The 27987-nt window shown below is 42.9% G+C and overlaps 1 protein-coding gene across 7 annotated transcripts in view; it reads right to left on the bottom strand.

Annotated features, from left to right (window-relative positions):
• SIK3 (SIK family kinase 3) overlaps window positions 1–27987 on the bottom strand; it is a 310082-nt gene that overhangs the window by 62953 nt on the left and 219142 nt on the right. For 6 of the 7 annotated variants that reach the window (XR_008557941.1, XM_054725226.1, XM_054725227.1 and 3 more), the window contains exon 4: window positions 18033–18194. Coding sequence is in view for 6 of the 7 variants with exons in the window: in XM_054725226.1 (XP_054581201.1) it covers window positions 18033–18194 (162 nt within the window). In the remaining variant the exon portion in view is untranslated. Of the gene's footprint in view, window positions 1–17510; window positions 17581–18032; window positions 18195–27987 lie in introns of those variants that run through there. The other variant, XM_054725232.1, reaches the window with a different exon arrangement.

Genomic DNA, 27987 nt, shown 5'->3' with positions numbered 1-27987 from the left:
CCTCAAACTCATCCAACTCACCATTTTCCAAAATCAAGCCTGCTCTTCCAGTGATATCCCCATGGTCATCAATGGCATTCCCAACCCAGTTACTAGGCACACAAGAGTCACCATTCTTTCCTTCCTCACTGCCTAGTTTAAACTGGTAAAACTTGACTTCTCCTACCCCATAACTGTGCCCTGAATCCATCTCCTCCTTTCTCTTTACATCCCCACCATCTCAGTTCATGCTCTTATCATCTCTGACATAGATTGATGCTATTGCTTATTACCTGTACCTATTAGTTCTCTCTAAGCCAACCATTCATTGCACAATGAATGTTACACAAATCATATTGTTACCTACTTCCTCAAAAACATTTGGTGGCTCCGTTCTGCTTACAGATTAGTCTAAACTTCTCAGCACTGTCATTTAAGGTCCTTCACCATCCAATTCCACCTTACCTTTCCCACCTATCCCTGGTCATTCTAGTATTACTAGCCTACTTATATCCTGTGTTCATGTGCCTTACTTTTGCTATTTCCTTTCTGGGCCTTGCCTTTTTCTTTCCTTTCCACATTTGAAATATCACTCTGTTTCAAGGCCCAGTCAAGTATTACTTCCTGTATGAAGCCTTAACTGGCGTCCATCGCAAATACCATGCCTATGGCTTCCTCCTCTGTGCCTCCACGTCCTTTGTTTATACCTGTACATCCCTTATATCACACTTAGTTATATTATTGTGTTTATTCCCTCAAAGAGTCAGTAAGTGGGAGAGATATATTTTCATTTGTCCTAACCTACACAGTGTTTTCATACACAGCAGGGATTCTCTCATCACCACCTCATACTGATAATGGCAGCTGGCCAGCTAGGAGCCACTACCTCCTCGCGATCCCTCCTAAGGTTCTAAAATTAACCTAATGATACAAGGGGGTAGAGGTGAGGGCCATTATTAGAATCCCATTCTAGTTACTTCTTTGAGAAAACAAATGCTCTCATTCCTCAATGGAAAATAAATGTCTCTTTGGTTAAAAGGAGGCCAAACAATGCATTAAAACCAGTTGACTTTAAATTTTCCTAATAAGTACCTGAAAATATTCAGGAAATTTCTCACTTGAATCACAAATGCTCTATGTGTAGATAATAACCTTTCTATCCTTTCACGCTGCTGGGCAGGGGAGGCACAAAGTTAATGGCATGTGCTTGTTTATTATATCTACCAAACAGGAAATCTTTGCAAAGGAGGTGATATCAAAGGGAACTATCTTCAGCTATGGCTACAGGCTAAGATTGTCATTAGGTGTTTATATGAGAAATGAGTGCACAAGAATGAATGATATGATTACGCCCTGACAATTAGAGAGGCCACATCTGAGGAAGCACCTGCTTCCACAGCATGTCATAGACAACAGCTGGTTTCCCCAGCTAGACCCAATGACCAACAACAAGATTCATCCAAAAGCCCCACCCCTTTGCTCTTATTTCCTATTAGAGGCCCGGTGCACAAAATTCATGCATGGGTAGGGTCCCTAGGCCTGGCCGGCGATCAGGGCCAATCGGGGCCTTCCTTCTGGCTGCTGGCCAGGGCCTTCCTTTGTTCTGTGCTGCCCCTTGGTGGTCAGCACACGTTATAGCAAGCGATAGAACTCCCAGTCTCCTGGTCGAACTCCCGCAAGGACACATTACATATTAGCCTTTTATATATATATAGATATATAGATAGATAGATAGATAGATAGATAGATAGATAGATATAGATATAGATATATAGATATATAGATAGATAGATAGATAGATAGATAGATAGATATATAGATATATAGATATATAGATATATAGATATATAGATATATAGATATATAGATATATAGATATAGAAATAGATATAGATTAGAGGCCCAGTGCATGAAATTCGTGCACAGGGGCGAGGGGGGATACCTCACCCTGGCCTGCACCCTCTCCAATCCAGGACCCCTCGGGGGATGTCCGACTGCCTCTCGCAATCGGGGACTGCTGGCTCCTAAATGCTCGCCTGCCTGCCTGCCTGATCTCCCTTAGCCACCTCTGCCTACCTGATTGCCCCAACCACCTCTGCCTGCCTACCTTATCACACCTAACTGCTCCCCTACTGGCCCGATCGCCCCTAACTGTTCCCCTGCTGGCCTGATCACCCTTAACTGCCTCTGCCTCACCCCGCACCTGGGACCCAGGATTCCCTCCTCCAGCCGGTCGCAGGCACCCGGGACCCAGGCCGGCTTCGCCCGGGCCAGCCGCAGTTGCAGGGGACCGTGGACAGGTGGCTTCGCCCGGGCTGCAGCTGCAGGTGCCCAGGACCACAGGGTGGGTGGCTTGTCCCTCTCCCGGTCACAGGTGGAGGCGCAGGCATAGCCCCTGACGCCTGGGACCGCAGGGTGGGCGGCTCACCCCTCTCCTGGGCCGCAGCCCCAGGCACTGGTGCCTGGGACTGCAGATGGCTTGTCCCTCTCCCGGCACAGCCACTGGTACCCGGGACTGAGGGCGGGCTGCTTGTCCTTCACCTGGGCTGCAGCCTGGCTGGTCCCTATTCCTCCCTTGTGAGCTCATTTGTGCCTGGTTGGTCCCCATTCTCTCTCGTGAACTCTCATTTGTGCCTGAATGGTCCCCATTCCTCTCTCCCCAGTGTTGAGTGTCTGAGCCTGAGCTGTTATGTGAGGGCATGATGACCATTTGCATATTAGCTCTTTATTATATAGGACTAGAGGCCTGTTGCACAAAATTCGTGCATGGGGGTGGTCCCTCAGCCTGGCCTGCACCCTCTCACAATCTGGGACCACTGGCTCCTAACAGCCTCTGCCTGCCTGCCCGATTGCCCCTAACCACTTGCCTGCCTGCCTAATCGCCCCTAACTGCTCACCTGCCTACCTGATCACCCCTAACTGCCTCTGCCTCGGCCCCCACACCCGAGACCCAGGTTTCCTTCCTCCAGCCAGCTGCAGGCAACTGGGACCCGGGCTTCCCTCCCTCTGACCAGCCGCAGGCACCCGGGACCCGGGACGGCTTCGCCCGGGCCAGCTGAAGGCACCTGGGACCCCAGGTGGCACTGCCTGGGCAGGCACCCGGGACCCCTGGCTTTGTCAGGAAGGACGTTGAAATGACATCCGGAAGATGTCTGGTCTATCTGGTCTAATTAGTATATTATCCTTTTATTAGTATAGATTGCATACCAAGCAAAAATCTTCTATTTCTGTACAGGGGTCTCCTACAGTTATTTCAAGTATTGTTCTTATTCCTTAGAGAGTATTATGCTAAGTGAAATAGTCAAAGAAAAACAAATACCATATGATTTCAATTACATGTGAAATCTAAAGAATAAATGAACAAAACAGACTCTGAGAACAGACTGACACTGCCAGAGGGGAGGGCGTTTAAGGGGGCTGATTGAAAAAGGTGAAGGGATTGATAAGTACAGGTTGGTAGTTACAATATAGTCATGAGGATGTAAAATACAGCACAGGGAATATAGTCAGTAATATTGCCAAGTGGGGCCTGAAACACTGAGGGGGTCACTTGGTGAAGTATGTGATTGTCTAACCACTATGCTGTACACCTGAAACTAATACAAAATAATACTGAATGTAAACTGTAATTAAAAATAAAATAAAATATCCTGGTGGGTAGCTCAGTGGGTTGGAATGTCCTCCTGATATGCCAAGGTCTGGTCAGAGCACATACAAGAATCAACCAGTGAATGCATAAATGAGTAGAACAACAAATTGATGTTTCTCTCTCTTCCTCCCTTGCTCCTACCTTCTCTTCCTTCCTCCCTTTCTCTCTCTAAAATTAAAAAAAAAAAAAAAAAAAAAGAAATAGTCACGAGGATATAGGTATAGGATAGGAAATATAGTCAATTATAGTGTAACTAGTGGCCCGGTGCATGAAATTTGTGCACATTAAAAGGGAATTAGAGGAAATATTTTAATATTGCTATTTGCCTTTTCTCTGTAATAGAAGTGTCAGATATGAAAGAAAATTAGTAACATATATATGAAAATCTCCTTCCTGGCAGTCTAGGGCGCGCTGTGGCACCCCAAATCAAGTTCCCGCCCACCTGTGCATGCCTCAAAATCACGCGAGACCCAGACTGGGCTGGCCCTGCAGAGCAAGGGCTGCAACCTCAGGTCCCCTAGCCCGGCACTGGACAGGGGGTGCAGCCTCAGGTCCCTCATCAAGTCCCACTGGGTGGGGGGCACAGCCTCAGGTCCCCTGGCCTGGCCTCAGGTCCCCCGGCCCCGGTACGAGGGCGTGAGGGTACAACAACCATTTGCATATTAGCTCTGTATTATATAGGATAGCTATCTGTGGTGTCAGATGAGTACTAGACTGATGAAGTTATATAAATGTCTAGTCATATGTTTTACACCTGAAACATAATATTGTGTCAACTATAAATGAAAAATAAATTTTAGAAAAGAAAAAAATCACCAATATGGAATAAATTAGTACATTATGACATATATACTTGATATGCAATCATTAAAAATGATTATATGGAGAAGCATGAGTAAACATCTGATAGAATATAAAGAATAAAAACTGCACATAAAATTACATATACACTGACTATAATTATGGAAAAATACATAAAGAACAAAAGAAATACACTCAAAATGATAAGTTTTGGATATGGGATTCCAGTTTAAATATTTAAAAATCTTTTATTGTTTATATTTCCTATAATATGCTTATATTATTCTATAATTATAAAGACTTTAAAATATCATCTTAAATAAAAAATAAAATATTGAACAGTTCGTTTCTGAAAATTCTCAGGTAGGAAATGCCTGAAAAGCTACTTTACATCCCTTACTTTTATTTACTGGCGACAGGAAAGATTTATAACCTACAGCTTCAGCATTAAAATGATGAATATTCTAAAGTTACAGAAGAAGAGGGAGAAACAACAGAAGAAACTGGTTAAGATGGGTACTCAACAGAAGCCATTGGGTGGAGTTGTTCTCACCATGTGGCCTATGGTCATTTATTTCTCCACTTACTAATGGCTCCTAACATAATTTGTTAAATTTTTTTTCCAACCCCCAAACACCCTGGTTGGTTGGTTAGCATTTGTCTGCAGGCTGAAATGTATCTTAGATCCCTTTCCCTTAATACACAGCAGCAGACCCTAATTTGAACCACATGTCTTTCTCCCAGGGATGGTTTAAATACCAGAGCTTTACTATCAATTTTAAGACTTGAAATTCTTTGTTCTAGGCAAGATCAGAAGCCCAGGGCTATACAGAGTGGTGACATTGTATCCCTGAAAGTAAGTATATCATCAAATGGGTATGCGCTTGTGGTCAGGGGAAAGAGGGAAGAACGGGTGGCACTAATTTAAAAATCAGGACAACTGCAACAAGAAATTTTCTTTATTGGCTCACCACTTCATGATACCCTGGACTTCTTTTCTGGCTGACCAAGGAGCAATCCAAAACAGATGGAAACAGATTAGGCAGAGCCTGCAGCCAGTTCCTATGTTCACAGTCACTGTTAAGGTAATATAGTACCGCTACAACTGACGGTCAATGCCTCCAACAGTAATCTGAGCTTCACTTTATTGTTGTTATAAGTAAACAGCTTGTAAGTAGGGGCAGAAGGAAAAAGTGAAATGGGAAAATACTTATTTAGCCTTTCTAATAAAAGAGTAATATGCAAATTAACCATCACTCCCCTACACCCACAAGCCATGCCCACCAGCCAATTAGGAGCAAGTATGCAAATTAACCCAACCAAGATGGCTGCGGCCATGGAACTGCAGCAAGCAGGAGGCTTGGGTTTCCCCAGCAATGGAGGAACCCAAGCTTCCCTGCCACCCTGGCCAGCCCAGGCCTCCACTCAAGGCTACAAAGTTTCAATTAGAGAAGATAAATAAATCCCAACAAAAATGGCAGCAGCCACGGAGCTGGAGAGAGCAGGAGGCTTGAATTGCCCCCAGCGATGGAGGAAGCCTAGCTTCTGCAGCCCTGGCCTGCCTTGGCTACAAAGTTTCAATTATATAAGATAAATAAATGCCAACAAAAATGGCTGTAGCCAAGGAGCAAGCAGGAGGCTTGGCTCCACTCAAGGCTACAAGTTTCAATTATAGAAGATAAATAAATTCCAGATACCAGGGCCTCTGCTTGGGTCGCCAGGGGGCATGGCCGGCCTGCAAACCACCACAGGCCCCTTGCCCAGGCCGCCCCTCGCCCCAAGGGAATCCCCACCCTGATCCGGGACACCCTTCAAGGAAAACCAGCTGGCCCCCACACGTACACTAGGCCTCTATCCTATCTAATAAAAGAGTAATATGCAAATTGACCGTCACTCCAACACACAAGATGGCTGCCCCCATGTGGTCAAAGATGGCTGCCCCCCATGTGGACACAAGATGGCCACCACAAGATGGCGAGCAGGGGAGGGCAGTTGGGAGGGACCAGGCCTGCAAGGGAGGGCAGTTGGGGGTGATCAAGCCTGCAGGGGAGGGCAGTTAGGGGTGACCAAGCCAGCAGAGGAGGCAAATTGGGGGCGACAGGGCCTGCAGGGAAGGGCAGTTGGGGGGGACCCAGGCCTGCAGGGGAGAGCAGTTGGGGGGCGGGGAACCAGGCCTGCAGGAGAGGGCAGTAAGGGGTTACCAGGCCTGCAGGGGAGGGCAGTTAGGGGCAAACAGGCTGGCAGGGGAGCAGTTAGGCATCAATCAGGCTGGCAGGGGAGTGGTTAGGGGGTGATCAGGCTGGCAGGCAGAAGCGGTTAGGGGCAATTAGAAAGGCAGGCAGGCGAGCAGTTGGGAGCCAGCAGTCCTGGATTGTGAGAGGGACCCCTGATTGGAGAGAGTGCAGGCTAGGCTGAGGGACACATACCCCCATGCACGAATTTCGTGCACCAGGCCTCTAGTCCTAAATAAACAACCTCACCAGGAAACACTGTGACAAGATCCTTCACATTTTAAAATCTTAAAATTTCTGAGGACTCAAACCCCAATACTGCACTTGCAATTAGAGACAAAGACCAACTATAGAAATAATTTTGGCACTTGGTTAATTTTTTAATGGACTAAGGCAGGAGGGTGGAGGGGTACAAGCTGTCAGGTAATGTGCCAAGTGGAACTTGAAATGACTCAAAAAAAAAACAAACAAACAAAACAAAACAACACAAATATCAGCACCCATGTAAGAACACTATATAAATAGGACTTAAACTGTTACTTACAGGGACTGTTAAAATGGAACGTGACACATAGGAACTAATCTTCCTTTTTCTATACAATACGACTTAGTCTGGAAATCATGTGACACAAAAGCTTTATTTGGAAGTGAACAAAACAAGAGTCTACTGTGTGGATTTCAAAATAACACTTGTGATGAAGGATGAGTTTCAAAGTTCCCAGGAGTCATTTATTATTCACTCTTAAAAATGGGTACTGGGAAGTCCTCTGTATGTAGCAATCACTCCAACCCCTGGCTGAACTTCCTGACAGGGAGCTAATAGAGAAGTAATGCCAAAAACCACCCACTCACAGCCTGAGCGTTTATACACAAGAGGAAATTCCTTATGGGGGAAAAAATCAAGTAATCAGCATATTGAGGGGTAGTTGGTTTAGTTTAAGAAACCAGATTGGAGAAGGGGAGAGGGCAATATGCATGAGATTGAAAGAATACATCTACCTTTTCGGAAAGGTATGTGGAAAAGTGCTTCACTACTAGTGTTGCAGCTCCTGCTTATACACCATGATGGGCTGCTCCTCATCTGTCACTTAGCCACCTCCTGACCCTCTCCAGCCCCGGAGCACCATATATCTAACAGTATGATCACTATCTCTGTAGAAATAAAAGTTTAAAAACAAAAGTCAGGCCAGCATTACATTGGCATTTTCAATTTTAATAAAAGATGTCTTTTTCCCAAAGCTGTAAAGTACTTGAGCAGTTAGGATCACTGAACTCAGCTATTTTTAAATGAGGTAGTAAACCAATTTCTTCCACTCTATTACAGACTAGAGGCCCGGTGAGGGCCTAAGCTGCAGTCTGGCCTCCCTCTGCTGGAGGAGACCGGGCTGATCGGGGGAAGGCGCTGCCCCCATCACCCCAGCCGCCAAGGTGTTTTCATCAACATGAACTCCAGTCCCTTCATCACGAAAAAATGACAACTTTCTTTAGGCATTTTCAAGATGTCTCTTTCATAGGATATGATATTTCTTTTTTCTTTCTTTTTATCCTCACCTGAGGATATTTTTCCATTGATTTTTAGAGTGTGTGGAAGAGAAAGGGAAAGACAGAGAGAAACATCAATGTGAGAGGGACACTTCGATTGGTTGCCTCCTGCATGAGCCCCGACCTGGGCCCTGGCCAGGGAGGAGCCTGCAACCTAGGTACATGCCCTTGACCAGAATCAAACCCAGACCCTGCAGTCGGCAGGCAGAGGCTCTATCCACTGAGCCAAACTGGCTAGGGCAGGATACGACATTTCTTAGCCCTCCAGCAGCAGACCTTTGTTTTTTCCTCCAGGAGTGAGGTGGAAAAACCCTAGCTCACCTTCTTGGATTCTTATTACCCAAGTTACCAAGAACACTGAAAGTGGCATATGGGGAGCTTAGCCAATGAGCGGTCAGAAAAGGTGTTTCCTCTGCAGCTCACGCGCAGAGGCGGGACTGCCAGCACGCATGGCTGGCAGGCAGGCCCTGTTCTCTCTGGGCCTGCGCCATCCATGGCTTGCCTCACCGTGCATGCAGTCCCCTCCCGCCCACCTGTGCATAAGCCTCCTCGTGAGCGGTCGTGATGTTATGGCATCCCGGCTAATTTGCATACTGCCTCTTTTGATAGATAGATAGATAGATAGATAGATAGATAGATAGATAGATAGATAGATGATAGATAGATAGCACTACTCCAACCTTTCTCATAAAAACTAAAGTTCTCCCCAACACAAGACCTTTTCACCAGACTCACTACTGAGGAGAGGTTAGAGAAAGGGTGGTAATGATACATTTTCTATAACACCTGCAAGCAATATTCATAGGAATTCTCAAAAACATTAATACATTCTATTATAGTCATGGTTCTAAATAATATGTTAGAATAATACAAATCCAATCTCTTAACCATGGAAATGTCTGATATTGATAGGTGATAATCCAGGGTCCTGGATTGCGAGAGGGTGCAGGCCAGGCCGAGGGACCCCACCGGTGCATGATCAGGGCTGGGGAGGGATGCAGGAGATTGGCCAGCCAGGGAGGGACGCAAGAGGTTGACCAGCAGGGGAGGGACCGCGGGAGGGCTCCAGGGCATGTCCAGCCCCTCTCACTCAGTTCTGATCAGCCAGACCCCAGCAGCAAGCTAACCTCCCAGTCAGAGCTTCTACCCCCTGGTGGTCAGTGCACGTCATAGCAACTGGCCGACCAGTCAACTCTCTGCTCCCTGGTGGTCAGTGCATGTCATAGCGAGCGGTTGAGCAGCCCTAGCATATCATTAGCATATTATGCTTTGATTGGTTGAACAGCAGACTGGATGACTGCATACTTAGCATATTAGGCTTTTATTATATAGGATATCACATCATTATGCTGTGTGCTGAAACTAATATATCTTGAAATCCAAAAGTTTTGGATATACTAAAAAAGAAACCAGTCTCTCTTTTTGACATCTCCTTCATTTCAACAGTTTCTATCCCACTTCACACAACACACCAGGCACTTACTCAGAACCTGAGTGCATAGTACTCTGGGCAATTTGTTAGTCCCTCCCCAACACAAACATGCAGGTAAGGAGCTTTAAGACCCTGGTTGGTTTTTTCAGTGGTTAGAGCATCGGCCCATGGACCAAAAGGTCTCCAGTTCGATTCCTGGTTAAGGGCACGTACCTTGGTTGCAAGTTCGATCCCCAGCCCATTCGGGGCACATGTAGGAGGCAACCAATGGATGCATTTTATCAAATGTTGTGCCCAACATGTTCCCAAACACAGGAGCCATTGGAAATTTTGAGACGCTCTGATAGGTCCAAAACATGCCATCCAGCCCTGTGTCACTCAGCTCAGCTCCTTCTGCAGATGGAGGCGGCCAGCTTTAAGGCTCAGCTTTCCTTGCCCACAGCTCTCTTCTTTTCCCCACAGTCTCAAAGGAGAAGCTTCCATTTCTTTTCTGCCTCCTGCTTTCCTCTTCTTTTCTATTGTCAAACCTCCAACTCCTTCCCCCACAAAAGCCCCCCAAGATAGAAAATCTACAATTAATTGAGACTGGCATGGAAACCCTTGAGGCTGAGAAAAGTGATAGAGGAGTCAATGTGCACACACTAGAGTGGTGTGTAAGGGGAGCCTGTGGCTGGGAAAGAACGCTCTAGCCTCAGTCCTTCTATTGATGTATGTTCATATATCCTCAGGCATAGCGCTGCAGTGTGCCAGAGTTATGTGACATTACAAGCTAAATAAAATATACCTTCCTGGAACATCCATTTTTCCTATGTTAAATAGTTGAATAATTTTAATATTAAAACAAATAAAAACATTGTACCAAGAACACAAAATGTGCATGAATTTAAAAGATAAAGCATGTGATTAAAAGTGAGCCATTTCTGCCCAGCCTGTGTGGCTGTGGTTGAGCATCAACCTATGAACCAGGAGGTCATGGTTAGATTCTGGTCAGGGCACATGCCCAGGTTGTGGGCTCGATCCCCAATGGGGGATGTGCAGGAGGCAGCCAATCAATGATTCTCTTCATCATTGATGTTTCTATCTCTTTCTCCCTCTCCCTTCCTCTCTGAAATCAATACAAATATATATATTTTTAAAAATAAAAATAAAGTGAGTCATTTCAAACTTTGTGAGCAGCAATACTCCCCCCCCCCCCGCATCCTCTTCCCCCTCCCCGCCCCTGCCACCGTCCCGTGTGAGATCCTTTGGTAGAACAGCAATTGCAAACTAGAATCAGAAAATTGTTCTTGATGCCAGCAAGGCACAATCACTTTTCAAGATGAATAAGATCTCACTATAATCTAGAACCAAGAATGACAATAAACCTGCTCATTTGAATTTTAGACTTTTTTCATACAAAGTCAGTCAACTTCATTATGAAATGCCTTTTGAATGGAGGCACATTAATTTCTCATTTGTAAAACTCCAGTCTTAAGAATAGAACTCAAGAAAGAAGTTTACAAACTTTATTTTCCCCAGGGGCAACATGTTGTACATTAAATTTGCTTAGCAGCTTCTCTTGAGGGCCACCCACCATTTCGGGGTGAGAACATGTACTGACAGTATGACTCCCAGGCTCTACTGTGATGACCTGGATTCAGAAAAGTCACATGCCTCTGGGGGTCTCAATTTACTGACCTGTCAACCAGAGAGGTGTACTGAGTGATTACCTAAATGAAAGGTGTTAGGATTATGACATAAACATTTGCAACTGATACAATGAATATTGTGTAACTACTTTCTGTGACCAGTCAGGGACATACTTAATTACCAACGTCTGGAAGTGTTTACTATCTATCTCCCCCCATAAGAACCTTAGTTCTCAGGTTTCCAACCTTTATTCCTTATATGAGTGTATCTTAGTATATTTATACTGGAGGTCAATGGACTTACAAACTTTTTTAGTTTCTCACTTTGAGAAACTGATCTCACTACATCAAGGTCAAAAATTTCCACAGTACCTTAAATAAATGCTCTCTGGAAATTCTTTCCAAAATCCTGGCTTTGCTGTAGTTGTACTTCAGATCTGAGCTGTCTACTGATTGCCAACTAAAACAATAACACCGGACTGGCATCTATCTCATGGACACCATTCTGGGAGTCGACATTTAAAGAGAAAAGTTTCCAACTTCCTTAGGTTGAAAAAAGTTTCCACAATTTCCAAAACACTCTCAAAACATCTTAGTATTTCAAATAAATACGTTGCTTCAGGGAGAAAGCCAGCTACATTTAAGGTTTTTCTTGAGCAGTCTTTTTCAAATATAGGATTTTCTCTATTTAATCTTTGGGAACAAGAAATAAAATGACTTTCAAACAGCAATGCATCAACAATTAAAAATAAGACAACACCATTTTTCTTTGATAGGTTAACATTCCATCAGTAAGAAAATCTGATTTCTCTATTTCTAAACAAATATTTAATAAGAAGTTTCTCTCTCCCTCTCCTTGCCTTTTTTCCTTTTCATGTCTTCTACCACACCCTGATGCAGGGTCCACACCCTGATGCAGGATTTTACCATTTCACAACCTTTAACTGATCCTCCTATTGCCTTCCTGTCCCTTCCCCCAATTCCCACCCTTTTTTCTTATCCATCCTGTACCTGATTTATTAAGCCTGGTATTCAAATAATTTCACAATTTTGTATCAATACATACCTCTCCCGCCTTCTCAGACATGACTCCCCTACCTAGGCCTCCCCTCCAGCCAGCGCTTTACCTTGTCTGCAAATATGCCAAGTGCATTCTGTTGCTGCTCTTGCTTCTCCAACTCAGCTTCCCGTTGTGATCAAAACAAAATCCCAAATCCTCACCATGTGCATAAAGACCCTCCATGTGCAAACTGGCCCTGGCTGGCTCCCTCACGCCATGTCCTTCCACTTCTCCCCTTTTTTATTATCTCCAGCCATGCTAACCTTTCTCCAACCACCTCAAATATGCTAAATCCATCTGTCAGTCAGGCCTTAACATTGCTCTTCCTTCTGCTTGGAAGGCTCTGACTAACCTGCTTAAAATCAATCTCTCTTCCACAAGTCATTCTATCACTTTACTCAATTTTATCATTTTTACAGCCCTAATGAGAGCTTATTTGTTTATGTGTTTACTCTCTATCTCCCCAATAAGAACCTTAGTTCTAAGGGGCTATTTATCTGCTGCTGTATCTCAGTGCCTAGACTTGGTAACTTCGCCTTTCAGAAGTAAAAATAAAATTTTTTTTCTGAAAATGATTGATACTTATTCTGGATTACTAATGCTAGAAACACACACACACACACACAACACACACACACACACACACACATTTTTTTAAAATCTTCACCTGAGAATATTTTTCCCACTGCTTTTCAGAGAGAGTAGAAGGGAGGAAGGGAGGAGAGAAACTGGTTGCCTCCTGCACGCACCCCAACCTGCCCTTGATCGGGAATCAAACCCGCAATTCTCAGTGCACAGGGAGATGCTCACTGGGTAACACTGGCCTGGGCAGAAACATCTTTTAAATAATTCTATGGAAGACAGGTTTGCTACTGTCTAGATTGGTGTTTGCACATAGCAGATGCTTTCTAAATATTTGCTGACTGACTAATCCTAATCCTACTGAAATTTTCTCCTCTACCTTCAAGAATCCCTACTCATCCTTTACAACTCACCTCCAATGTGATGTCCTCAGTAGTGTGTCTATTTCCTTATCACTACTGTCTACGGTTCAGATCAATTAAGCTACTGAGCACCTGCTATAGGACAGGCACCTGCTAGGCAGTGGTGGCAAAACAATCCAAAGTCCGTGTGGCATTTACAGTCTAATGAAATTTTATAAACTGAAGTGGTTTCTTCATCATCTGAACTCCTGTGGTAATTAGACTGTACAGTTAATGTGATAATGAGTCACGATGTGCCTTGTAGCATTTCTCCTATTGTACCATGCTGTCACCCAGGAATGCAGACTACATGCTGAGAGAGCCATGCCAGGCCTTCACCTCCTCTTCTGTGGACCCTCACATATCAGAGGCATGAAAAGTAAAAGGTTAGAGGCTAAGAATCCTATTCTTTTCCCAAAGTTGGACGCTATATGAAGGAAATTTACATGAGTGCTAATTATAAGAAAATTCAGATTTGGAATGTTAAAGGTGTGTGTTTTGATAATTCTAATGTTTTCTGAATAAGCTATATTTGCATGCCAAATATGATGAAATTAAATGACATATATGAAAATGCTTTGCAAAGTACTTTATGTGTGTAAAACATAATTCCTGAGTTATTTCACTGTTCAAAGGTCTAAGCATTTGCTACCCAAATAGACTGTAAATTTTTGAGGTTAGGAGTCACTTCTTACATTTCTTTTTTCTCTTCCAATACACATGAGAAAAGAACCTTTGTTAACAACAGTTAAGATTTCAGATAGCTACTATAAATGCTTAGACTCGGTAACTTTGCCTTTCAGAAATAACATTTTTTATTCTGAAAACAATCAATGCTTATTCTGGCTTAGTAATGTTAGACATCATTTAAATAATTCGAGAGAAGATAGATTTGCTACTGTCATTAATAAGAGTGTTTTAATTCTAAAACCATAAAGAAAACCAAGTTATTTACCTCGATTTTATTCTCTCTAGAAATAGCAAGAGAACAAAGATTCACAGAGAAGAATTTAAGCACAAAAACCCTTAAACCATACAATGATGCTGGATCTTTTTAAAAAATTATTTTTATATATTTTTATTGATTTCAGAGAGGAAGTGAAAAGGAAAGATAGAAACATTAATGATGAGAGAGAATCATTGATTGGCTGCCTCCTACACAAACCCCTACTGGGGACTGAGCCCACAACCCGGGCATGTGCCCTTGACTGGAGTGGAACCTGGGACCCTTCAGTCTGCAGGCTGACACTATATCCACTGAACCAAACCAGCTAGGGCGATGCTGGATCTTTTAATAGATGTAACTGCAGTTTATTTTTCATGTCCAGAAAACACACTCTCTTGAAGAAGCTGTTATAACAGCCACAGTGCTTTGTAGTATCAAGTATTAAGTGTAAATTGCCACATTAATTCATATGAAAAGTAAAAATAAATTAATGTAAACACAACATCCCCAGAACAGCTTATCCGTCTTCTGCATTTGAACAGGATGCATAATCTTTTCACCAAAACCACTTAGGAAACATGGCATAAGGAAAACATGAATTCCTTACATTTCCTAATCGGAATTTTTATTAATCCACATCAATCTGTCACTATAACATATATTAATGATTTTTTTTAAAATTAGGTGCTTTAAAAAAAAGAAATAAAGAAAAAATAAAAATGAGGTGCTTAAGGCCTGGCTGGCATGGCTCAGTGGTTGAGTGTCAACCTATGAACCAGGAGGTCACGGTTCGATTCCTGGTCAGGGCACATGCCCGGGTTGCGGGCTCGATTCCCAGTGAGGGGTGTGTAGGCAGCAGCTGATCAATGATTCTCTCCCATCACTGATGTTTCTCTCTCTCTCTCTCTCTTTCTTTCTCTCTTCTCCCTCTCCCTCTCCCTTCCTCTTTGAAATCATTAAAAATATTTTTTTTTAAAAATGAGGTGCTTAAGACGTAAATTTTAAATAAACTAAAAATCTATTATCTCTCTCATGTGTTTCTTTCATAAGTAGTGGCTCCTTCTCATTGCGATTTGTAATAGTTCATTGGTAAGCTCACTGAAAAGATCAGGGATCTAGAAGTTACTTTTAGCTTTTAGAATAAAAAGTTGATTTCATTACTTATCTGACCATATCTTGTCAGAACCATCCAACCTAGCTCTCCAAAATCAGTCAGCTGTGGTCAGCTTCACTGAGCAGTGTTTCCCCCACTGGTCCATTACGTTCAAAGAAGACTTGGCAGATGACAATGGGAATTCTACCTAGTTTCTGTGTAAGAAAGGAAGTTCGGGCAATGATTAAGAAACTGAGTAATGGTGGCATGAAGGAAGGAATGCATAAGCAAAGGCAATGTTAGATATTACAGCAGGGCACAAAACTAGAGGTGTTCCTTTATTTTTTGCTTTTCTCAAAAACAAATAATAAAAATACAGACTTTGCATCAATGATTTTAAAAATCTTGCCAAAGTGTATGTGCTAACACAGAGAGGGCCAGGGCAGCTGCTGGCACCCAGGACTATGTAATCACACATCAGCAGGCAGAGACTTACTGTGACCGCATGGACTTAACTATTTACAAAGAAAGGCAGTTAAAAGTCTCTACCCAAATACTTGTCGGTAGAGTGCCTAAGTTCAGTTATCACTGACTAGTGCCTTTTACATTTGCTTTCTCAATGCAAAAACCAAAAGCTACACAAAGTTCCCTAAATCAAAATGGTTCTAAATTCAAAATCAAGAACCAAGGAAGCATTAAAAAAAATTTTAACCTTTAGTCACTGGAGAGAGACTAAACCTGTAGAAGCAATAGAGGGCCTTCTTTTAACTCACTAATCAGGAATCCAAAGATCCCCATAACACTGTGGCAGGCTAACTAATAGTCTTCCCCCCTCCCTCCCGCCCCCCAAGCACCCATGCCCTAACCCAGTGATGGGCAACCTTTTGAGCTTGGTGTGTCAAACTTCACCAAAAAACTGAACATAACTCGGGTAGTGTGTCACTTTGAGGAAAAAACATTATTTCACAAATGTTTCATCCTCAGGAGCAGCAAATGTTTCATCCTCGGCATGCGGCCGCCTTAGCGGCCGCATGTCATCAGAAGTGGCTATGTGTGTCAGTGCTGACACGCGTGTCATAGGTTCGCCATCACTGCCCCAACCCATGGAATTGTGAATGAGTGTGTTACCTACATGGACTTCTGCAGACATGATTAGGTTAAGGATCTTGAGATAGGGAGGTAGCCTGGATTATTCAGGAGGGCCCAATGGAATCAGAGAAAAGTAGGAGGATCAGATTAGGAGTGGGAAATGTGACACTGGAAGCAAGAGGTGGAGTGAGGTGTGAAAGGGGCTAAAGCCAAGGAACGCAGGGCCTCTAAGAGATGAAAAAGCAAACAGCCAGCCTCCAGAGCCCAGAATGAGCCAGTCTTCCAGCACCTCGACTTTAGCCTTGAAGACATTTCAGATTTCTGACCTCCAAAACAGTAAGATAGTACATTTGTGTTTTTCAAGCCATCAAGTTTGTGGTAATTTGTTATAGCAACAATGGGAAATTACAATGAATAATTACCAAAAAAAAAAAAAAGGCTTGAAACTGCCAGGCCTTCCCATGCTACCTACCTTTGTGGGAACTATCAGCATCTGGAGAGTTTTGGAGAAGAAGACAGACTTAGGGCAAAGGAAAACATGACCTTACATAAGATAAAGAGAGCATCAATTCCTACTGACGATACACTGAGCAAGCGCAGGCTTCAGAGAACTTGGAGCTGGTGAAAGCTCTAAACAAGACGGCACCGTCAGCCTGACAGACAAATACAGAGCGAAGACGCTCCAGCAACGTGAAAGGAGAGCCTAGAAAGGGAACAGACGCATTTACACGAAAGAAACTTCGAAGAATCGCCAACTGCGAGGGTACACGTGGGCACTCTGACCTCTAACAGAGGACGTAAAGCTGAACTCTCGCTTCTGCCCTGCGGACGAGGGAACTCTGCAGAACTGCTCTCCGCGGCCCGCCGGGGATTTCAAGGCTACTGCATTCTAGCTACGCTCCAGTGTTCCATATGACTCCCTCCCTTCGCTCCGGGAGACTGGGGGCGGGTGGGGCGGGGGGGACCCACACCATGCAATACTAAAAACCGTCAGAAAACAAAAACTGTTTATTTTCACATTTATAGTTCCTATTTGTCATCTGCAGTCACTTCCTCCCATCAGTAGGTGGTGGGCGTGGATTGGTTAGCACATGCTGAGCGCTAACTGAAGCTGAAGTCTAGGTAGACCGAGGCAGGGAAGGTGCTTCTGAGGCTCTGCCAGATGAGCAGAGGAGTGAATCAGAGGAACCATCGACTGCCTTTAAACCACCGCATGATCAGTTCTCCCTGAACTACCATGAACCGCCGTCTTTAGAGTAGGCATGCTCTATATCAGGAGCACCATAAATCCACGTTCTCAGTGAAGCTGAGAGGCACAAAATTTCAGCAGTTTTTCTTCCTATTTTTCTATATTTTATTCCTTATTATTTAAAAGGGACTAGTCAACCAAAATAAAACTTTAAATACAACCCCTTTCCTTCTTTCCTCCCAGCACATAAATGTATTTTGAAAATTTATCAGTTTTCAAGCCACACACACAAAGGAAGTATTTTCACAATATTTCTTTCTGAATGGATGGAAACAGACAATCCCTTGCTTTAAGAATCTTGAAGGAAAAGCTCTTTTGTCCTTATTTCACATCCTCAGCATGCCTCTCACCTGCTATTTTGATATTCAGATTGGCGTCCAGAAGCAAATTCTCAGCTTTTAGATCACGATGGACTATGTTCCGACAGTGACAAAAAAAGACAGCAGCGACGATCTGCTTGAACTTCCGACGGGCCTCCTTCTCCGCCATTCTGCCATGGGCCACCAGGTGGTCTGGGTGAAGAAGAACAGAGTCAGTCCTCATGTGGGCACTGGGATCATTCCAAAGGGCAGATGTAAGGAGGTGCAGGGGAAGCCCACCAAACAAATGAGCTGAAAGAAGTAAAATAAAAAACAGAAAACAACCCACTTACAGTCCTGGTTTGTATCTATAAGAAATCATTAGTAATCAGTACCCAAACTATTTTAAGTAGAAATCCTGTTATATACATATGACTAAGAATACACTTGCTTTACCACACACACACACACACACACACACACACACACACAGACACACACACACACACACAAGAGTTCTGAGAGACATATGGTATTTTTCAAGGATCATAGCACTTAACACCTTCCTTTTCTTATCTCCACTGCAGAAGTTTATACATACACAGCTAACGTACACTTGAAGATAAGTATCAGCAATATTTCCTGTGCTAAAGGATGAGTCAAAAAGAAGAGTTCAATAAACTTTAAGCTAATACCTCTTCTGCTTTCTCAAAGTTTTACAATTTGACATAAAATATATTTATTTGGTGACTATATTCTGTAATGCATAATATGCCTACATCTTTACAGTGCTTAGCAAATATTTTTAAAACTATATTATTAGTTTTTACAGATAACATCAATAAAAAAGGTGCATTTTCTACCACTTTAAATGAAATAATTTCATTGGCTATGTTGCTAACTAAGGTATATAGCAAAAGAATTTATGTTATAAACTTTATAGTACTATAAATAAGGGTATCTTCTATATTTAAAAATGAAATACCATAAATTTTTAAGTTCTTTTTCTAGTAGTGGCAGTAGGTTTATATTAAAGCAATGACATACATATTCTGAACCCAGTTCTTCATGTAACCAGAAACATATACAGGTCATGACAACTGATGGGATCAGAAACATTAGCAATGATATAATTTGCTCAGTTTTAAATTCCTAATAGTTTTATTAGCACTAATAGTTTTATCCAGCTGATCTAGCTGGAAAAAGGACACATTTGCCACCATAAGCACCTTGACATAGCGGAAAAGTGAAAAATTAAACACTATAAATAAAGGTATTATTGTTTATCAGTAGTTATTTTAGTAATACTACCCAATTGTTTCGGTGCTACTGCAGTCACCAATAGGACTAATCAGGTATATCTTTTCTTCATCACCAAGAGGAAGTTTGGGGTAAAACATATGTACCAGTAATACTGCTAAGACTAAGAGTTTAGGACAAGAAATTGGAGAGGAGCATGAAGGGGAGCTAAATAACAATCCATCTACATAGCAGATTTTCAAGTAATTTAAATTCTGACCACAAAGACCATAAAATTTTGGACCAAGAATATAGTAGTTTTAATAATATTACCTTACAGATCATTTAAATTATTAAGAAAACCCCTTCAAAGGAATTGTTATAATTATTATGAATGACCCACACAGAAAATCTTTGAAGCATTTCCCTCAAAAACAATCATTATTACGGCCAAGATTAACAATTGAGTAAAGAAAGGAGAATATACAAAGTCTTCAGCTTAGCAGCTCAGAGGACTAGAATGAAGATGTCTATGGGAGTTAGAGTGCTGATAACTGAGCTCACACTCTGGTGTTTAGGCTTCTGGTGAGACCTGTCATATGAATTTTATTTTATTTATTTTTATTTTTTTCCAAATATTTTATTGATTTTTACAGAGAGGAAGGGAGAGGGATAGAGAGTTAGAAACATCGATGAGATGAGAGAGAAACATCAATCAGCTGCCTCCTGCACACCCCCCACTGGGGATGTGCCCGCAACCAAGGTACATGCCGTTGACTGGAATCGAACCCGGGACCCTTGTGTCCACAGGCAGATGCTCTATCCACTGAGCCAAACCAGTCAGGGCTGTCATATGAATTTTAAACACAAAAGTTGTTACCGAACTAGGGATAGTAACAACATAAACTGCTAAAGACCTGGACACCCATCAGATGTACAGCACTGTGTTTTATTTCAAAAGACTATTCTCTAACAGTACCTGCTCCATTGACACCCCCCCCCCCCATTTCTCTTAACCCAAGGCCTAATTATTCTAATAATATGTTTTAGCTGCTAAACTTTGTCTAATTAAAGAGCTTTGAAGAGACAGCTATTCTTAAGAAACATAAAAATAAACCCTTATGAAGGTTTACCATCAGAAGCTCATTTGGCCAAGCCAACCATTAATTAAAATGCCCAAGAGACATTCGTCTGGCAGTAAATACTAATTACCAGACACATCAAAGAGCTTCTTAAATACAACAGAATGATTTAGTAATTTCCAAAATAAGTGATTTTCTTTTATTAAAAAAACATACAACCTCTTTATATTTTCTAAGTACTTTGTTTTCTTTTTCTTTTAAGTACTTGTTTTTTAAAAAAATGATTGGAAAGCTCTCAAAATTGTACACAGGCCAGGAGCTGGTGGAATGTAGCCTAGTTTTATCTCTACAATGACACACTGGTTGTCCTTGGGCAAATCATTTATACTGCCAGTATCCCTACCTCTTGATCTGCCAAGTAGAAATACATTCTGTTACATGCTAGGGACAAAGAAAGGATAGTGTATTTGGGTATAAACATGTATTGTGATTAAGAGTTATCATATATGAAAGACATGACTTTAAGGACATTTAAAAAGCTATTTTTATTTACTTTTAAATCGTTATTGTGAAAGTATTACATTTGTCCCCCATTTTTCCCCATTATCCCCTTCTAGCACGCCCCTGCCCCGCCCCAGACCTTCACCACACTATTGTCTGTGTCCATGGGTTATGCATGTATGCATACAAGTTCTTTGGTTGATCTCTTCCCACCCACCTACCCACCCTCCCCTGCCTTCCCTCTAAGATTTGACAGTGTGTTCCATGCTCTTTTGTAAAGGTCTGGGGCAAGACTATACAGAGAATATTTAAGAATTTGATTAAGAGATCACAAGGTTCTTCAGGATTCTGTAGTGTTTGAAGGTGATTATTAGGTACATCATTTGTCACTGTAACATGACCCTGGTAAAAGTATTTATGATAGCACAGTGGGTAAAGCAGCTTAAACTACGTAGTATTTTTCCTAAAGGTACCTACAGTATCCCTACAGTTATAAATATAAAGAAAACATACAAAACACTTTAAACAAGTGTTGACTGCAAACATTAGATGTTTTCTCCTAGCCATTGTATTTATGCCCGAGTTTTCTCCTTGGGAGCACTGTGCTCTTTCCCCAATACAGGATCATCTTAACAGCTCAACATCATTCCGATTTTAGCCTCTGCATTCAGTTTTGCCCATCTTATTACCACACCACCCCCATCTCTTGTCCCCTGAGTTGGCTTTCAGTAGAAACTACGGGGCCTGTGGGTGTGCCAGGAAGCCAGCGGCCTGCGTGGTTTTCAGTCCCTGCAGAAACCGCCTCTTAGCTGCCTGTGGACAAATGACTGCTTATGTTCATGTGTGCTGTATAGGCAATGAGCAAAAATTCCTCCAGCTCAAACAGGCTATTTTACTTTCGGTGAAGAAACCCAGAGCAGAAGCCCAGACTGCATTTAGCACAGTCACAGCATTTGAATAAATACTAGAGTAATTTCAGAAAGGCAAATGAAACAAAATGGCTCCTGAGCCACACAATATTTAAGGTAAAGTATATTCTGAATCTTGTCAGGATAAACCCCAGCTGCAAGGAACTCTAAAGAGTTGTTCTGCTTCTAGGCAGCTCTCCTAACACTGGGCGAAGTGCCACCCACATCTTCAGTCCCAACACCCCACATGACCCTGGCTGGCTCCGGTAGTCCCACACTCCTCCACCCCAGTCCAGAATCTTCAATTACATACACTCTGCTGAATAAACTCCCTCACAGTTAAGTTCTTTTTCAGTATCAATTAACTACTTACCTATTTAATTACTACTAAATGTCTCCGACAAATTTAAAGTTTTTCTCTATCACAACTTCACTCCAACCATTTCATCCCAGACCTGGATGAGGTAACTCTCAGATAAAAGCAGAAAAAGCTCTCTTATGTTAAGCTCTTATCAAAAGTAAGGAGTCTAAGTTCTCTTTCTCACTTTCCAATCGCCATAAACCACTGGGCACTAGATTTCTTTATTCATTTTTAATCTGCTCTTCCTCACAAAATGAAAAGAAGTTAGTGACACTAAGGGACTTCTATATCTCATGAGGAATATTATTAGAAGGGGAGGAAACAAATTCTGAAGTTTCAAAAGTATTAGCACACCAGCACGTATAGCGTTTGCTTCAGAATGCACTGTTTGTTATTTTGTCCCAATCTGACTCAGGAAGAAAGAGCTTGTGGTACATTTAGATTCTAACCTTTCAAAGAGCAAAACTGCACACCAGGCAGTCTTGACTTCCCAGCCCAGCTTCTGGCGTGTCAGAGGCCTGCCACTAATGGGGTAGTGGTGGGGAGCCAGCACAGCTTTAAGTCACTTTTCCACTATAAACAGACAGTGTCTCCATTTGTCTGCTGTCTACAACTCATAACTGATCCAAAACACCAGCTTAAAATGAAAATACCCTGACAACTTTTCACGATGAAGAAATAACCTCGTCTAGAATAGAGAAAAGGCGACATGTGTGCTAAGCTTAGGTAGCTACCTGAAAATGTCTGCCAATTCCAGCTAACCACAGCTAGTACTTCTCTGCTTTGTTACTCTGTTCTGTCATTTCTTCTTTCTACACCCATGGAAACAAAATTCCTGTTTATCACACAAATGCTTCTTTCCAAAAGGGCCAGGGCAAGGCCAAGATAACTCAGCTGCCTGTGAGCAGGTTAAAAAGATTGCTCTCACTTTCGTCTCATGCTGCCCTGAGCCCCTGCAGGCCCCAAGCTGCCACTGACTAGAGGAAGAGGGTTTGTTATTTGTGTTCCTTGCCAAGAATCCAATGACCTCACACCAGGCTTCTACCTGCTGCTGCTTCTTATTACTATGTATTTTCTTCATCCTTCCAGGTGTCCAGGTAAAAAACCTTGGTGTCCTCATTCTCTTTCTCCCAAACCACACATCTTATCTTTCAGCAAATTTTATTAACTCTACCTTCAAAACAGATCCAGATTTCCCCTATTCCTCAGCCCTACCTCCACTCCACTACAGTGCTCCCAAGTCTAGTCCAAGAGCCATTATCTTCCTCCTGGATTATTGTAATGGCCTCCTAATATTAATAACTAGTATCCCTCTTTCTGCTCTTGGCCTCCTACAATCTACTCTCAAAACAACAGCAAAAACCCAGTCTATGTGGTTCAGTTGGTTGAGTGCCATCCTGTGCACTGAAAGGTTACTAATTCAATTCCCAGTCAAGGGATATAACTGGGTTTCGGGTTCAAGCTCTGATGGGGCATTTATGGAGGGCAACCAATCAATGTTTCTCACATTGATGTGTTTTTTTCCCTCTCTCTCTCCCTTTCTCTCTCTAAGCATGTCCTCAAGGATTTAAAAAAATACAACAACAACCAGAGATGGATCTACGATGGTGATAGATTAGGTGGAAGTTACACTCACCTCCTCCCAGCACCAAACTGGAATTACACCTAAATTATAGAGTAATCATCCTGAATAACCAACTGAAGACTAGCCGGAGAGAAGCCATATAACCACGCACTTACAGAAGGAGCCCCGTTGAGACTGGAAGAAGTGCAGAGGTGTAAGAGGGCTGGCCGGGCTGCATGGGCAGCAGCTGAAGTTCTGGAGGGGTATCTCAGCTGCAGTACGTTCCCCCCAAGAAATGTGGGGTCTAAATCCCAAGGTGGGCTCCCCAGCCTAGAGCCCCAGAACCAAGAAAGGTGCCCACATAACATCCAGCTGTGAAAAGCAGTGGGGTCTCTGTCCACTAGGGAGAGATATCTAGAATGCTAGAGACGCAGACACCTTCTTAAAGGGCCAATGCAAAAACTTTTATTCGCAGCCACTCACCCTGAGTTTCAGTGAAGGGAGAGTAGAGTGGACTAGAGCAACGTGAGGAAAGTCTGGGGTGGATGGCTCTGGGGAGAGAGCTGAAGGTTCAGCCATCAGCATCCCTGTGCTGAGTCATTCCCCCATACTGCAGAAACCATCATTCTCAGGCAGGCCATTCCCCTCTCAGAGACATCAGTATGTGGGGAAGTAATAGCCCCACCTGCTGGAATCTCTCTTGCCCTACCCTGTGGAGCTTACATCCTGCTGAGGAGTATAGTCAGAGGCTCTTCAGTGACTAAGCCTAACAGGCAGCCTGCATGCAGGCAGAGGTGGTCTCAGGTGCTTTGAGACATTTGCTGACCTGCCCCCAGACCCAATGCTGGTAAAAGCAGGCCTTGGAACACAGATTGGTCCTCTTCTCACACACTCAGGCACAGCAGAGGGAGCCACAGCTGTGGATCATGGATAGCTCCAAACATATTGTCCAGGGGCAGTCACAGGCAGTGTCTGACATTGGCCTGCACAAGAATCCCTCTAAAGAGACCCAGAACCAATACAGCCAGTGGCCAGATTCAGACAACAGAACAGAACCCAATAAGCTGCACAAGCAGTAGATCCATTGGGAGAGCTCAGCAGGCACTATAACCTGCTGAAGTGAATTCTGCTTCATGTGATTAACACCTGCACAGAAGCTTGAATGCTGTGTTGGGGGCTGAGCCATACAGTTAGTCAGCCTGAGGGTCGATTCCACACAGGAATGGGCCAACAGCAATCAAGACTCAAATAGGATAGAAAGGCCCACATAATGCCCACAAGGGAAATCCCTAGAGTACCCAGCTCAGGTGATCAAGGAGACAACACTAGGTTCCACAGGATGCTTACTATATAAGGCCACCCTACCTAGACTAGGAGTCATAGCAGATCTACCTCATACACAGAAACATACATAAAGAGGCAATCAAAATGGGGAGGTAAAAAACAGACTCCAAATAAAAGAACAAAAGCATTCTCCAAGGAAGAGCTAAATGAAATGGAGGCAAGCAATTTATCAAATATAGGGTTCAAAGTCATGATTATAAGGATGCTCAACATCATGAAAAAGGACATAGAAGCCATAAAAATGGACTTGTCAGAAATGAAGAAAGCAATATCTGAAATAAATAATACACTAGAAGGAATAAACAGTAGGTCAAATGAAGCAAAGAATTGAATCAGCAAACTGTAACACAAGGTAGAAAAAAACACCCAATTAGAGCAGCAAAAAGAAAAAAAATTTTTAAATGACAGTTTAAGGAACCTTTGGGATAACATGAAACATCTGCATCCAGGGGTACCAGAAGGAGAAGAAAGAGAGCAAAGGATGGAGAACTTATTTGAAGACATAATTACCAAAAATTTCCCTAACTGGTGAAGGAAAATGACACAAAAGTCCAGGAAGCACAAAGTCCCAAAGAAGATAGACTCAAAAAGGCCCACACCAAGACACATAATAATTAAAATGACAGGGGTTAAAGACAAAGAGAGGATCTTGAAAGTTGCAAGAGAAAGGCAGTTATCTACAAGGGAGCTCCCATAAGATTGTCAGCTGATTTCTCAACAAACATTTCAGGCCAGAAGGTACTGGCATGACATATTCAGTGATGAAAAGCAAGGACCGTCATCAATGGAGGAACCAAGATGGCGGCATAGTTAAACAACTAATCTGCTGCCTCAAACAACAATTTCAAAAATACAACTAAAAGACAAAAACGTCTACCACCCAGAACCACGGGAAAGCTGGCTGAGTGGAAGATTTACAACTAAGAAGAGAAAGGAGCACAATCGCTGAAAAGCTGAGGTATGGAGGCACGCGAATCGGGCCGAATCGGGCCAGCGGCGGGCGGCTGGGTGCGCGGCTTTTCTTCAACCGCAGGGAGACAAGCTCCCAATCACTCTGAAATCCAGTTTCTGGGGACACTCGGGGGACCCAGGCACCTACGGGGAGAAGCTGGACTCTCGGCCATCGGGTCGGAAAGTGAGAGTGACTTTTTTGCAGAGGTGCGCCCAGCAATCATTGTTTACTGCGCTGGAGCGCAGGGCGCAGGGACTTGGAAAAGTGGAAAGGCAGAGACAGCTGACGGCAGCCATCGCCGTTGGCCACGCCCCAGCCTAGTGACGCCCTGAGACCCCGCCCAGCCCTGAGACCCCGCCCCGCACATTCTACAAACCCGCCCAGGCTCCACACAGCGGCTTTTGCATATAAATGGCCTGTTCTGGGGCAGCTCAACCAAATTAACTGCAGCTCCAGTCAGACTGCTCCAAAACCGCCCAAGCAAAGGAGGAGAAAACTAGCCCTTGCTGTAGCTCCTGCTGGGGGACACACAGTACACAAGGGTACACCAAGAGTGTCCACCTCAAGTAACTGGGAGGCTGACCCGTTGAACCAATAGGACACCTAGTACACAAAACTACCCTACCAACTTAGGGAAGCAGAGAATATGAGAAGGCAAGGAAACAGATCACAAACCAAAGAAATGGAGGAGAACAAGCGACTGGACATAGAGTTCAAAACCACGGTTATAAGGTTTTTCAAGAATTTCATGGAAAAGGCCGATAAATTCAATGAGGACCAACTAGAAATTAAACATACACTGACTGAGATAAAAAAATATTATACAGAGACCCAAAAGAAGACTAGAGGATTGCAAGAATCAACTCAAAGATTTGGAATACAAAGAGGCCAAGGACACTCCTCCAGAGAAGCATGAAGAAAAGAGAATTCAGAAAGTTGAAGATAGTGTAAGAAGCCTCTGGGACAACTTCAAGCGAACCAACATCAGAATTATGGGGGTACCAGAAGAAGAGAGAGAGCAAGATGCTGAAAACCTATTTGAAGAAATAATGAACGAAAACTTCCCCCACCTGATGAAAGAAATAGACTTACAAGTCCAGGAAGTGCACAGAACCCCAAACAAAAGGAATCCAAAGAGGACCACACCAAGACACATCATAATTAAAATGCCAAGGGCAAAAGACAAAGAGAGAATATTAAAAGCAGCAAGAGAAAAACAGTTAGTTACCTACAAGGGAGCTCCCATACGATTATCAGCTAATTTCTCAACAGAAACCATGCAGGCCAGACGGGAGTGGCAAGAAATATTCAAAGTGATGAATAGCAGGAACCTACAACCAAGACTACTCTACCCAGCAAAGTTATCATTCAGAATTGAAGGGCAGATAAAGAGCTTCACAGATAAGAAAAAGCTAAAGGAGTTATCACCACCAAACCAGCATTATATGAAATGCTGAACCAAAGCCACTTTACCCAGCAAGAGTATCATTTAAAACTGAAGGGGAAATAAAAAGCTTGCCAGACAAGAAAAAGGTAAAGGAGCATGTTACCACCAAAACAATATCAAAAGAAATGTTAAAGGGCAAAGAAGAAGGAGAAAGGAGAAAGGAGAAAGGAGGAAGAAGGAGAAGGAGAACGAGAACAACAACAAGAACAAGAAGAAGAAGAACAAGAACTATCACCACCATCACCAATAAATAATCAATGTAAATGGCTTAAATGCTCCAATCAAAAGGCATAGGGTAGCTAAATGGATAAGGAAACAACACCCATAAATATGCTATCTTTAAGAGACCCACCACAGAATAAAAGATACACACAGACTATAAGTAAAGGGATAAAAAAAGATATTTCATGCAAATGAAAGGAAAATAGAACTGGAGTAACAATACTTATATCTGCCAGAATAGACTTTAAAACAAAGGCTTATAGTAACAGACAAGAAGACCCACTACATAATGATAAAGGAAGCAATCCAACAAGAGGATATAACCCTTGTAAACACTATGCACCCAACACAGAAGCACCTAAATATGTAAAGAAAATCTTGATGGA

This window comes from Eptesicus fuscus, chromosome 13, assembly GCF_027574615.1.
Source record: "Eptesicus fuscus isolate TK198812 chromosome 13, DD_ASM_mEF_20220401, whole genome shotgun sequence".
In the NCBI taxonomy this organism is placed as follows: Eukaryota; Metazoa; Chordata; class Mammalia; order Chiroptera; family Vespertilionidae; genus Eptesicus; species Eptesicus fuscus.
The sequence above is the reverse complement of the archived record's forward strand: the minus strand, read 5'-3'. Positions and strand labels throughout refer to the sequence as shown.